Raw genomic sequence first — 14,792 nt, 5'->3', positions numbered from 1 at the left:
ACGTCAGCAGCTGAATCGGGCAAAGGAGGACTACAAACGGTCCGCCGACCGCTCCCGACAGGCAACGCCCCCGCTGGCAGTTGGAGACCGGGTGTGGCTCTCCACCAAACACCTCCCGTCCGACCGCCCGGTAAAGAAGTTGGACCACCGATTCATCAGCCCGTTCCCTGTCGAGGCAGTCATCAACCCGGTATCCGACTGACCCTGCCACGATCCATGCGGATCCACCCCGTTTTTCACCGGTCCCTTCTGGTTCCTGAGGCCACACCGAGTCCCCTTCGATGCCCAATAGCACCCGTCACTGTCGCCGAGGACAGATCGGAGGAATACGAAGTCCACAGCGTACGAGACTCCCGCTGGCTGAAGGGTCGTTTCCAATATTTGATCGCGTGGAAGGGATACGGGACTGATTTCTCCTGGGTAGATGCCTCCGACGTTCATGCCCCTGACCTGGTGCAGGCCTTCCATGAGCAGAACCCAGCCCGACCGCATCCCTATCGTCAGCCCTGGGGGAAGGGCCCTGCGGTGAGGGATAGTGTTGTGACCCAAGTTCCTGGACCCGGACTCCTGGACTCGGATGATTCAGAAAGTGAGGGAGAAGACCTGGCCAGCCCTGCTTCTCGTGAGCCCTTTCCCTCCCTGGCACCCACTCAAAGGGAGGAGGAGGGGCCGGCAAAGCCTGATTCCATGGAGCCTCCTTCTGATTTGGCAACGCCCCAAGAACAGTTTTGGAGTGATGCAAGATTACGAAGACGTGACCGGCGTGCGCAGCAGCGGAAGAGTTGGGACAAAGCCAAGTCATAATTGTCATGCAGTGACATCTGCAGAGACTATAAATAGGAGGCGGAACTTCCTGGTTTTTTGTCTTGGACAAAGTAATGAATTTGCGCGGGCAATCTGTATCAACAGAGGGAAGAATATATTCGTGAGTAATTCTGGCCTTATCTGTAATTTCCTTGTTATCTCCAGAAACTTGGCAGGCCCGTGGGTAGACGTAGCCAGGACATTTATATATATGTAAATAAATCAGAAAAGAGGCCTCTGACTGACTCTTTGCTGGGAGTATTGGGGGAAGGGAAACAGAACAATTGGTGACCAACAGCCATATCAAACAAAATTCAGACAATACCAGTATTTTGATTAATTGTATTATTTTCAGAATATCTGAAGAGACAGATACTTCTTAACAGTGAGATCCAAATCTCATTTAATGCAATTTAATTTGTTGTTTAATTAATCATGACTGAAATTTCCATTTGAATTCAGCTGTTTTCTCAGTTGGATGCCAACTGCAGTTCCTGAATAACAAAACTTTTCACATTTCTCATGCAGTTCTTTCTGTCCCTCATCACTATTATTTTGTCCTGAATTCCAGTTTACAATACCCTGTGTATCACAAGTTGGTTTGATAACCTGAGCATGTCAAGACCTGTACAATCATTGTCAATTATGCATTCTTATTTTCAATCTCTAAGGAGTTACAAAAAATATTAAAAGTAATGTATTTCTACAGCAACAAAAATGCAATATTCTTTTTTCTTCATGGGTACAGCTAGAGGACAAAGTCTTGTCATTCTGATTTTTAAAAAAAGTAAACCTCTACTATAAAGCAGACTCATGGAATATTGTATCTCAGGCTGTCCTATTTCAAATGCCTAATTCTAAGGGAGTGATCAGACGGCTGAGGGATAAATTGGTCTGCATAATGATATTATTCTTTGCATGTGTAGCAATATTATCCTTCTATGTAGAAACTGATACAACCCTTTCTAAATGTTCTGTAGGAAATCAGCCATTTATTCAGCACAAGCTATATTATTCAGAAGATTTGGCATTTCATCTCAAACGTACATGATGTCTGATGAAGTAACATTTAGAAGAAGTCCATCAGATGAACTGTTTGTTGATTTAACATATGGAATTCCTGTTTTTCAGTAATGCAAATACAGAAAATAGTTAAAGCCTGTGACATGACTGAATTAGGATAGAGGGTGAATGTTAAATTGCCTATCCAGCACTATTATTTCTCAATAATATTGCTTCAATTTCCATCTCTTACGCAAGTTATTTTCCAATGTGTTTTTATTTCTATGGCTTCTAATGCCTGCTTCGGTACCATTTTAGCAGGAATCAGTGTAATTTTAATACTTTTTTCCCCCCATATGGCTGTAACTCAATGAAGTACACATGAAATAAATGCCTGAATAGCATTGCTTTATACCAGCATGAGGTGGTATTAAGGTGTGCATGATTGCAGTTAGTCCTACATGCAGATATTTGATCAAATATTTCTCAGAAATTTCCACTGTATTGAATAAGTAAAGCAGAATATTGAAGTAGGAAGTAAAATTAAATCCGAACTTCCAAATTAAGTGGGGAAAAACCTAATTATTGATGTTTATTGCATTGTGCAATTGGGTTGCCTGAATGCATATGGATTGTTATATTGCTTTGACCTCTTTCTTGAATATTTTAAACAAATGGTTTGTTTGGTAATAGTGCATCTGCCTGTATCACTGCTTGTGGCCTCTACAATCTAAACTTGTGTGATACAATTAGAATACAGCCAATTCCAGATTTGGCTACAGTTGTTCTAAAACTCATTTCAGATTTCATATGCAAAACTACCAGCACATCTTGGCTTTGGAATTTGCAATCAAAGAAATCAATGAGGATTCCAAGATCCTGCCTAATATGACCCTCGGTATCCATATGTCCAATAGCTATTGCCTGGCAAGATGGATCTATCTGGCTACCTTGGATCTTCTCTCTTCAAAGGGAAATTTTATCCCAAACTACAAGTGTGATCTCAAGGACAATGTGCTAGCTGTTCTTGCCGGACCTAATGCTTTCATTTGTCAGTCCATGTCAAATATTCTGAGTATATACAAGATTCCACAGGTAAGAGCCATCCCATAAAAAAAGAAGTCTAAATACAGTATTTCTTCCTTGACTTTAATTTCTATTCCAAATTTTATTTTTATGAATCGAATAGTGTCAGAAACATTCAAAACAAAGGGATAACCAACATCGCATCATATAGTTAAAATCACAATCAAGCTAAACATCAAAATATATTGCATCGAGGGTGGGATAGGGAGGAATGATTCAAAATGCTAGAAAGTTGCTTATATCTAATCTACAGGGTAAATCATGTCAATGAAATATATGTAAACATAGCATAATCCAGAGGTTTCTATTCATTCTTGCAGTTCATATATTTCTAGGGCTTTGTTTATTAAAACGAAAAGAAACAATTGTCATAGAAATTGTACCGGAATATACAAATGCTAATCACCTCTGCCCTTGCCTGGAAAATATTAATATTTAAATATGATCCTTAAAATAGACATAAGTGATTTGGAAGTATATCATCTAATTTCTTCTTTCTTCTTAGCTCATATATGGTTCACCTGTGGAGATAGATGACAACATACAAGCTGCTTTCTTCCATCAATTATTTCCAAATGAAGATCTCCAGATTGCGGGACTGATCCAATTGTTGCTTCACTTCCAGTGGAAATGGATTGGGCTCATTGTGCAAAACCCTGAAAAGGGGAAGAGGTTCATACAGAATAGACTTGATATATTTTCTAAGAAAGGCATCTGTTTTGATTTCATGGAAGAAATGCCAAAGGAATCTGTTGCCAACGATGTTGAAGTTCAAGTTAATGGCTATGTTTTGCTGTATCAGGCTATTGTGAGAAGTACTGCCAATGTTGTAATCATATATTGTGAAAATGAGGACATGACTGTTTTTATAATGTTGCCATTTATTTCAGAATATGACGACATGCCAATGAAGAGAAAAGATAAAGTTTGGGTCATGCCAGCACAGATGGAATTCACATCAGTTCCCTTTCAAAGATACAGGGGCCTGGATTTCATCCATGGTGCACTATCGTTGGCAGTTTCCTCAAAGGAAATATTAGGGTTTAAGAAATTTATTCAGATGAGAAAGCCTTCTTCAGAAGAAGAGGACAGTTTGACAAGAGTGTTTTGGGAATGTGCATTTGAATGTTTTTTCCCAAATGCTGGGTTAGATGAGGACAGTGACAATCAATGCACTGGTGAGGAGTCACTGGAGACCCTTCCTGAATCTGTGCTTGAGTCTAGTATAACTGGGCAAAGTTATAGCATTTACAATGCTGTCTATGCAGTGGTCCATGCACTGCAAGCCATGCTTTTATCTAAGAGCAGAAAAAGAGGAACTGCTTGGGAACTCAGTCGACAGTCGTGGCAGGTAAAAACGACATGAATGAAAATACCCCTTTATATAACGCCAGAAATATAAATGTTCAGCTAGTATTTTGGGGTTGTGTAGCTAATAAGAGCATTCTGAAGCTGAACTAACTCATAAGTGATATGTCAGAACTTCAAATAGTAATTCTGGATAACACTAAACACAGGGTGCAGCAATGCACAATGAAAAGGATGCAATGTCAAATGTTAATTTAAGAGAAATTTTAGAAGGAGTGTGGGGTAAATCAGTTTCCAAATGAATGAGTCTGTTTAATAGGATATAAGGAATGTGTCCTTGTATCCCACAGTGGTTTGTGATAGTTCTATTAAAACATTCCACTAGGAACCTCTGAATCTTATGATTCAAATGCTTCTTCTAAGTAAGACCATTGTTTTCTTTAATTAACAGGAGAGCTTGAAATAACTTGAGATCTATTATATAATTACTTATGAAAAGATATGCATACAACATTTTGCCCTCCTTTTTGAAATATAAGCTCTGCAGAAGTTCCCTCCATGGGTGGAAGTTTTTCTGTCTCCAAAGTTAATAATGAATACTGTAATTATCTTTGATTATTTGTTTGGGTTCTGAATTTTGATTCCACAGTGAGGAGAAGATTATGGATGGATGGATGGATGGAAGGAAGGAAGGAAGGAAGGAAGGAAGGAAGGAAGGAAGGAAGGAAGGAAGGAAGGAAGGAAGGAAGGAAGGCATTGAACTGTGATCAATAGGTAGACCAAAACAATTTTTTGTTGGCTCTTTATAGATCAAATGCTCACAATATTTTAGTACACCAGAGGTTGTGAGCAACAGCAGTAACCTGGGTGCCATTAAGAGTCAACATCTTTGGTCCAACTGAGATAGATTATAATATTACTTCCAACATGCATGGGAATACTAAAGGAATTCTAAATACCTAAATGCTTTTTAGAAAGGATGCAAAAGTCATTAGAAGGACTGTTAAGAGAAAGTAAATGCCAATTTAGTCCTGGGAAAGAAGAGAGAGTGTGATAGAGACTAATCCTGCCTTAGAAGGAAATTCCTGCAGGTATTCAAGTTTCTTTCTTTCTTTTTTTTAATTAAATTTTTATTTCCATTTTCCAACATCATATGTATGTACAAACTATTATTCATCATTAATCATTATTTTTATTTATTACTGATACAGGCCTGCCCGACTGCCACTTCCTTTCTTCACAACCTCCCTCTACCCTCTATTACTTTCCCATCCTTCATCTGCTTCACTTTACTACTTCCTCTCCTCCTTCTCCACTTCTCCCTTCTTCCACCCTATCTAACCTTCTTATTCCCCTCCTCCTTCTCAACTCTTTCTATCTACTTTCTTCCCTCCTTCTACTCCTCTCTCCTTTTCTTTCTGAAATGGCAGTCGGGCAGCCCCAATATCATTTTAAATGTTAATTTCATATCTTCAATCATTACTGTACATTAATAACCAATCCATGTATCATTTCTCCCCCTTTCCCCCCCTCCTCCCCCTTCCTCCCCCCAGACTTCCCAGAGCAAATACCGGGTATTATGACCAACAATCACACAACCCCAAAATACAGAAGAAAATGTTGGAAAAGCTCTTCATAACATAAAACCATCGCTATCTATTGGACCCAATGGACTATGTGCCTACTTCTTAAAAAAACTTTCCACTAATATAGCAGAACCCCTAAGCATAATCTTTGATAAAGCTTTCACTACCAGTTCCCTTCCCAAACTGTGGTCACTGGCCACAGTCATCCCCATCTTCAAAAAAGGAGACCCCAGCTTAGTCGAAAATTACAGACCAATCTCTCTATGCTGCGTCACCTGCAAAGTCATGGAATCAATCATCAACCAATACATTACCTCACACTTAGAAGCAAACAACCTACTCTCCAATAAACAATTTGGTTTCAGGAAAAAATTATCATGCAACTTACACTGTAAAAACATATGGACTACAAATCTTGATCAAGGCAAAACAATAGATGCAATCTACATAGACTTCTGCAAAGCTTTTGACTCAGTAGTACACGATAAACTTCTCCTAAAACTAAAATCCTACGGCATTTCAGGACCCCTTCACAAATGGATATCTGCTTTTCTGTCTAACAGACAACAAGTGGTCAAAATTGGCAATGCTCTATCAAATCCTGTTCCTGTCAAGAGTGGCATTCCTCAAGGCAGCGTCCTTGGACCAACACTCTTCATACTATACATTAATGATCTTTGTGACCATATCTCAAGTAATTGTGTTCTCTTTGCTGATGATGTCAAACTATTTAACACCACTGATAATACATCTATCATTCAAAAAGACCTTGATCATCTAACCGCTTGGTCTAAAACTTGGCAACTCCAAATCTCAACCAGCAAATGCTCAGTCTTACATATAGGAAAAAAGAACCCAAACACTAAGTACTTGCTTGATGGACATTACCTTACAGATGACCCCCATCCCGTTAAAGACCTTGGAGTTTTCATGTCAAATGATCTAAGTGCCAAAGCCCACTGCAAATACATAGCAAAAAAGGCTCTAAGAGTTGTAAACCTAATCTTGTGTAGCTTCTTTTCCAAAAACACTACACTACTAACCAGAGCATATAAAACATTTGCTAGACCAATTCTAGAATACAGCTCACCTGTTTGGAACCCTCACCATATCTCTGACATCAATACAATTGAACGTGTCCAGAAATATTTTACAAGAAGAGTTCTCCATTCCTCTGTAAACAACAAAATACCTTATCCCACTAGACTTGAAATCCTGGGCTTGGAAAACTTGGAACTCCATCGCCTTAGACAAGACCTAAGTTTAACTCATAGAATCATCTATTGTATTGTCCTTCCTGTCAAAGACTACTTCAGCTTTAATTGCAATAATACAAGAGCAACCAATAGATTTAAACTTAATGTCAACCGCTTTAATCTAGATTGCAGAAAATATGACTTCTGTAACAGAATCATCAGTGCTTGGAATACTTTACCTGACTCTGTGGTCTCTTCTCATAATCCTAAAAGCTTTAACCAAAAACTTTCTACTATTGACCTCACCCCATTCCTAAGAGGACCATAAGGGGCGTGCATAAGTGCACAAACGTGCCTACCGTTCCTGTCCTATTGTTTTTCTTTTCTTCTATACCTTTATATACTATATAACCTTTCTGTATGATAGTTACATATATTGTTGTGACAAAATAAATAAATAAATAAATAAACTATACAAAATATACATAAACTCTCACCCTCAAAAATTTAAAACTCTAAATCCCCTCACAATAAAAATAAAGAGATAAGAAAGAATAAGAAAAAAGAAAAAAGAAAAGAAACCGTACCAACTTCACATATTACTTCTTCTTACAGTCCATTTTAAAAATTAGTCCATCTTCTCAAATTCAATTCCCCCCCCACTTGTATATTCCTTCAAATTTCATAAATCCATTTCTCAGATTACAATCCAGCTTCTCGAATTCAAATTCTCATCACTTATATATTTCTTCAATTGTCATAACATTTAATGTCCGATCTTCCAATACTACTCCATCAATCAAATATCATTATGAATAAAATCTCTCAAATACAATATTTCCAACTTAACTTCATAACTTTTACTGTCTATAAACGTGTCAATTAAAACAAATAATCATTTAAGTTACATCCACAATATAACAGTAAACAGTTAAAATCATTACATCCACAACCTTATCTAAATTCATAAATTTTACTTTCCATCCTTCACAATTAAATAATATCATCCCATAGGTTTATACCATACAAATAGCAAATAACAAAAATCCTATAATTTATATCCTAAACAAATCAATTCCAAAAATTAACCATAATCATCATATTCACATCTTAAACATTTCTCCCCTCTCCTATTCTATTTTCCATCATTTCCAAACCAGTTAACTTAGCATCTAACAACAAAAGATTCCCACTCTTTAAAACATTAATATAGAAATGTCTTGCTTTCATAACTGAATTAAGAAAATACTTTCTACCTCTAAAATTCACTGACAAACCCATTGGAACTTCCCATCTAAAATATATTGGATGTTTCTTAAACTCATCCACTAAAAAAGCAAATTCTCTTCTCTTTCTTAACATTTTAGGAGGAATTTCCTTCATCATTTTTATATCTTGTCCCAATATTTGAAATTTATTTTTATAAAAGGCTTGCAAAATTTCATACCTAATCTTTTTAGTTGTAAAATAAATAACCACATCCCTCGGTAATCTATTTTGTCTTGCCCACCAAGAATTAACATGATAAAGTCTTTCAATATTAATCTCAAAGTCTTCTGGCTCCACACCCTTTATCTGAACAAAGGCTTGCGTAAAAATCTCTTTTAAATTTTCCTTCCTACTTTGCCTCAACCCCCTCACCCTTATAGCATATTCCATTAATCTATATTGTAATGTTACTCTTTCTTCATCTGCCCTATCTACCTTTGCCTGTATATCTTCCATCTTATTATCTAAGTTCCAATTATTTTGATTCTTTTGAATTTCCTCTATTTTCCTTTGCAACTCTAAATTAGCTTTATTAATTTCTTCAAGATTATCTTCCATCTGAATACAAGGGCTTAATATTTGCGCAATTGCATCCTTTACCATTTCATCTCCCTCTTCTACTCTTCCACCACTTCCTTAAAATCCAACATCTCTTTCTCTATTTCATCAAATCTTTGATCTATTTCTAAAAAATGAATCTCCAAAAACTCCTGTAAAGAATTTCTTAATTCCTTTTTAATTTCTTCTTTTAATTTTTGAATCTGAACTGAAGAAATTTCAAAGTTTTTAGTGACTTTTGGTACTATTTGCTTAAAAGCCGCTTTTTAAAATATAGCCTAATAACGGACAAAAAGAGGTTAAAAAAGAAAAATTCAAAAAGCTTTTCTTCTAAATCACTATAATCCCAAAGAAGAAGAAAAAATATAAATCATAAAATTCTCATTTCTTCCATTTAGTCAGTGTCTTCCTGTATATTTTCTAGTTCCACACTAGCTGTTAATAAGCATTTCCTTAACTTTCGTTTCCAATACACACATTCCACAAAATGCCATTTGCTTTCTTCTCTCCTATTTTCACAACAAATATATGCTCAGGGGCTTGGAGTCTTCTTACAAACAAATGCTAGAACTCCAGTTTCTGCTCCGTCCACGTTACAATTGATCATAAATCAATTTCTGCCATGGAGACTGGACGCTATGTTTTTTCCTGCCAGAAGGTAGATGCCTCTCCCAGTCTGAAGCTTTTCAGGCTATGGAAGAAGCACTCCCCTCAAACCTCCAGAAACATTTTTGTGGCTTTTTTGGGTGCCTCAACTTCAGCCTGAATGCTCATCTCTCCTTCTTTGCCCAAGGGAAGAGATTTACAAGCTGTCAGACATTTGATTTACGATGTCCTGACATCTCTACAGACTATGGAGTTAGCAGTCTAAACAAGACTGCTTTCAAGGAAGCGGAGCCAGACTGGAAGTCCAGGTATTCAAGTTTCTGTTATCATACCCCATAACAATAAATATTCCTCATATTATATTTGCTGATTGGTTTGTCTTAAAAGAATAACATCTAATTTATGAAAGATCCTAAATTCATACTTGCTCATTACTTCCAATTGTTATAAATCTCTTTTGATGATTTCCATGTAGTTTCATTGGTATCTGAAAGCTGTTTCATTTAACAACAGTGCTGGAGAAATGGTTTCCCTTGATGAAAGAGGAGAGCTAGCAACTGGATTTGATGTTATCAACTGGGTCACCTTCCACAACCAATCATTTTGTCGAATCAAAATTGGAAAGATAACTCCGGTGGCTCCCTCTGAAAATCTTCTTACTATTTCTGCAGAGGATATAACATGGCCCAGCATGTTTAATCAGGTAGTTTTGGCATCAAACCATGGTGAATAATTTACTTGATTTTTACTTACTGCTTCAATGTTCAGAAAGTTCTTTCAGGAATTACAGGCATACAATTCTTTTCTCAAAGTGACTCATGAACATGATTAACCTAAAATAAAAAAACCAATGCAAAACATTTGCCTTGATTAGAAGAGAGACATTTCTATAAAGGGGGATTTACAAAATATAAGGAAAAACTCTGTCCCAGAGTTTACATGATTTCTGGGAAATTATTTATTTATTTTTATTTATTTATTTGTCAAACACAACAGTATATATAAGTATAAGCATGAAATAACTATACGAATTGGATACAATCTAAGGGAACATTAAGACAGGAACGGTAGGCATGCTGGTGCTCTTATGCACGTTCCTTACAGACCTCTTAGGAATGGGGTGAGGTCAATAGTATATAGTCTTTGGTTAAAGCTTTGGGGATTTTGGGAAGAGACCACAGAATCAGGTAGTGCATTCCAGGCATTAACAACTGTGTTACTGAAGTCATATTTTCTACAATCAAGATTGGAGCGGTTCACATTAAGTTTAAATCTATTTTATGCTTGTATATTGTTGCGATTGAAGCTGAAGTAGTCTTCAACAGGAAGGACATTGTAGCAGATGATTTTATGAGTTATATTCAGGTCATGCCGAAGGCAGCGGAGTTCTAAATTTTCTAAATCCAGGATTTCAAGTCTGGTGGCATAAGGTATTTAGTTGTGATCAGAGGAGTGGAGAATTCTTCTTCTAAAATATTTCTGGACACGCTCAATTGTATTAAAGTCCGAAATGAAGTGTGGGTTCCAGACAGGCAAGCTATATTCGAGAGTTGGTCTAGCAAATGATTTGTATGCTCTGGTTAGTAGTGTAATCTTTCTTGAGAAGAAGCTACGCAAGATTAAGTTTACAACTCTTAAAGCCTTTTTGGCAATGTAGTTGCAGTGGGCTTTGGCACTTAGATCGTTTGATATGAAAACTCCAAGGTCTTTGATGGGATGAGGGTCATCTACAAGGTAATGTCCATCAAGCTTGTATTCAGTGTTCTGATTCTTTTTTCCAATGTGTAAGACAAAGCATTTGCTGATTGAGATTTGGAGTTGCCAATTTTTTGACCATTCTGACACAAAGTCAAGGTCTTTTTGAAGGGTAGCCGCATTGTTGGTAGTGTTCAATAGTTTAACATCATCGGTGAAGAGAACACAATTACTTATAGTATGGTCACAGAGGAATGTTGGAGTTTTAGAAGCAGGGCCTCAAATAACAACACTATGTAAAGTGGCACACTTTAGTAACATTCAGCTTCCTAAAAATTGCAATCTGCGACATCCCCTGTGGAACAGATATAAGTATATTAACAGTTTTACTTCCCAGACACCAAACACCCCTATTACGAAGTCAGCTTCATTTAATTAGCATCATGCAGTGTATGCAGTTAGGAGTAGTACAGTGGCTCTTACCTCATAATCAGGAGGCTGTGAGTTCAATCCTAGGTAGAAGCAGATATTTCTCTCTATGGACACAATGAGAATATATCTGCTGAACAACTCTCTATATTAGCATCAGGAAGGGCATCCAGCCAGTAAACACACTGCTAACACTCCATTCAGTTGCCCAGACTCCACCCCACAAGGGATGATGGGGTTGTTAAATGAAGATGATGATGCAGTAAATTCAGTTATAAGGAGTGCTGGGTACAAGAGGATCTCCATTTCCCTACCATCTCCCTAATACTCCATCAATGCTAAGATTTGTGTTCACTGAATCTCCATGTGAGAAAAATAGATGCTAAAGTAGTTGAAAGAGTTATGATTAATCCCCAGAGTTAAAAATATTGAACATGTTTGCATCATTTTTTAAAAATGCAGTACATAGATAAAAGGCCTGTATTTCTCTACAAAGGCAGCAGTAAAGCATAAATTAACTCAACTTGTGTTTGCATCCTGGGTTTTGTTTTTGTTTTGCGTTTATGAAACCATTCTAGCTTAATTTTGTAGGGGGAAAAAGAGCTGAAAAATAATAAATTAAAAACCCAATATAAAAACTGACTTGAACTGAATTTGTTAGGTGAATAGATGATTGTCAAGAGAATGCAGCCATTTTCCTCATCCACCTGATTTTTCTGAGTCTTAAAAAAAATTATAAATACTTTCAGAAAAGATGAAAATATATCATTTTTTTAAAAAAACATTCTTCAATGTTTAACATTATATTAAAAACTGTAGGCATTTTATTACAGTATAAAAAAGCATATACTGAAAAGAATATGGTTATCTAACCTCTTACTCAGTGATAGCTTCAACAAAATATGGGGATCTGTATCAACGTTTAAAATTGCACTGATATATTTCTGTGGAGAATATTATCTGGCCCACCATATTCAACAATATTCTGCACTAATTTCCAATTTTGTCTGTGTGTTGATCAAATCTATTTATTTATTAAATTTACATGCCACTCATCTCATTGCCAGGCTACTCTGGGTGACTGACAACATCATAAAAGCAAATATACAAAAGACTAAAAGTTAAAAATTAACCAAAATTAGATAATCAGTATACAAAAGGGCAGAGACAGCATCTTCTTCCCAGTCTACTAACCATGGAACACCCCCACTGGGGCTCCAGGTCAATCAGCAGAATGAGGTTTTGATACCCTTTACAGGACTAAAAGAGTGCAAGTGGATTTTCTCTCAAGGAGAACAATGTTCCAAAGGGTGGGAGTGATGCCAGAAAAGGCTCTTTGGACCTTGAATGGATGCCATGCTATTCAAATGGTAATTCATTAGTTACACATATTTCTTCAAGTGTTCTATCTTTGAACATACAATATTCTCTGAGTGGTTAATTTATGTTAAAACTGAAGGAATAAATGATTGTGGGAGGGTGACCTGGGATGGTTCAATTTGTTTAGTATATGTGAATATAGATGTTAGAGTTCCAAATAATACACCCATAGCAAACAAATCGGGGTGGGGGATTTCAACTGGTTCGTTCTAGTTTAGTGGAACCGGTAGCAATGGTGGCGGGAAGCTCCTTCCAGCCACCCAGACATCATCAAAAACACTTTGCACAAATGCAGAAGCTTCTGCGCATACACAGAAGTGCCACACGCTCCTGAAGCAAACACATGCGCCCACGCACTAGCAATAGGGAACCGGTAGCACCGGGATTTGAACCTCACTACTGAAATAAACTTATGAGGCAAGTAGATTCCTCAAAGAACAGCTTTATTGAAAATATCATATTGGCTCAGTTCTGGTGAAAACCAACTATGAAGGTTCCTGCAGTTTTCACCTAATTAAAAGTAAACGATTTTCCTCTTCCCCAAACAATCAGTCACATGGTCCAATCAAGGTGCTGTCCGGTCGCCTATAATGTTTTGCTTCTCCTCTCTGTGTCCAGGTGTTAGAATGTCCTTGGTTCCCATGGAAAGTATTTTATTTTGGCTATAAAACACCAGCTATCTCTTTCCCCCCTCCTCCTTATCCCTCATCTCCAGTATGGCAATGCTGAAGCATCAAAATGTCTATGGTCAGGTCAGTTTTAAAATAGAATAGAATTTTTATTGGCCAAGTGTGATTGGACACACAAGGAATTTGTCTTGGTGCATATGCTCTCAGTGTACATAAAAGAAAAGATACGTTCATCAAGGTACAACATTTACAACACAATTGATGATCAATATATCAATATAAATCATAATGATTGCCAGCAACAAAGTTACAGTTATACAATCATAAGTGGAAAGAGATTGGTGATGGGAACGATGAGAAGATTAATAGTAGTGCAGATTTAGTAAATAGTTTGACAGCGTTGATGGAATTTATTTATTTATTTATTATTTATTTATTCAAATTTGTATACCGCCCTATCTCCCGAAGGACTCAGTTTTATTTGTTTAGCAGAGTGATGGCCTTTGGGAAAAAACTGTTCTTGTGTCTAGTTGTTCTGGTGTGCAGTGCTCTATAGCGTCGTTTTGAGGGTAGGAGTTGAAACAGTTTGTGTCCAGGATGTGAGGGATCTGTAAATATTTTCACGTCCCTCTTCTTGATTTGTGCAGTATACAGGTCCTCAATGGAAGGCAGGTTGGTAGCAATTATTTTTTCTGCAGTTCTAATGATCCTCTGAAGTCTGTGTCTTTCTTGTTGGGTTGCAGAACCGAACCAGATAGTTATAGAGGTGCAAATGACAGACTCAATAATTCCTCTGTAGAACTGAATCAGCAGCTCCTTGGGCAGTTTGAGCTTACTGAGTTGGAAAACACGTATCTTAGAAAGTTTCATTAGTCATCTTTCCTCCCATTTGATCAAAACATTTATAAATATGAGTGCTATAATTTCTTTTTCAGATGCTGATGACTGTTTCCCATGTTCAGAATATGAATATACGAACGAACCGCACAATCTTTGCATTACAAAACACATCACATTTTTGTCTTATGAGGAAACTCTGGGAATGAGCCTGACAACTCCTGCTTTTTTCTTTTCTTTCATCTCAGCTTTGGTGCTGCATATCTTCATTAAACACCGAGACACTCCCATTGTCAAAGCCAACAGTAGAAACCTCACCTACATTCTTCTCATTGCTCTCCTGTTCTCCTTCCTTTGCACTATGATTTCATTGGGGAACCTGACCAAGTAAAGTGTCTCATGCAACA

The 14,792-nt window shown here is 37.2% G+C and overlaps 1 protein-coding gene across 1 annotated transcript in view; it reads left to right on the top strand.

Moving 5' to 3' along the window:
- The window catches only part of LOC131197986 (vomeronasal type-2 receptor 26-like), a 54,106-nt gene extending 39,330 nt beyond the window's left edge, over nucleotides 1–14,776 (top strand). The window contains exons 7-10 of the mRNA XM_058182494.1: nucleotides 2,610–2,901; nucleotides 3,398–4,243; nucleotides 9,891–10,140; nucleotides 14,634–14,776. Of these exons, the coding sequence (XP_058038477.1) occupies nucleotides 2,610–2,901; nucleotides 3,398–4,243; nucleotides 9,891–10,140; nucleotides 14,634–14,776 (1,531 nt within the window). The remainder of the gene's footprint in view (nucleotides 1–2,609; nucleotides 2,902–3,397; nucleotides 4,244–9,890; nucleotides 10,141–14,633) is intronic.
- The last annotated feature ends 16 nt before the right edge of the window (nucleotides 14,777–14,792 follow it).

The sequence above is a fragment of the Ahaetulla prasina genome, chromosome 4, assembly GCF_028640845.1.
Source record: "Ahaetulla prasina isolate Xishuangbanna chromosome 4, ASM2864084v1, whole genome shotgun sequence".
NCBI classification, from domain to species: Eukaryota; Metazoa; Chordata; class Lepidosauria; order Squamata; family Colubridae; genus Ahaetulla; species Ahaetulla prasina.
This window is presented reverse-complemented; position numbering and strand designations above follow the sequence as displayed.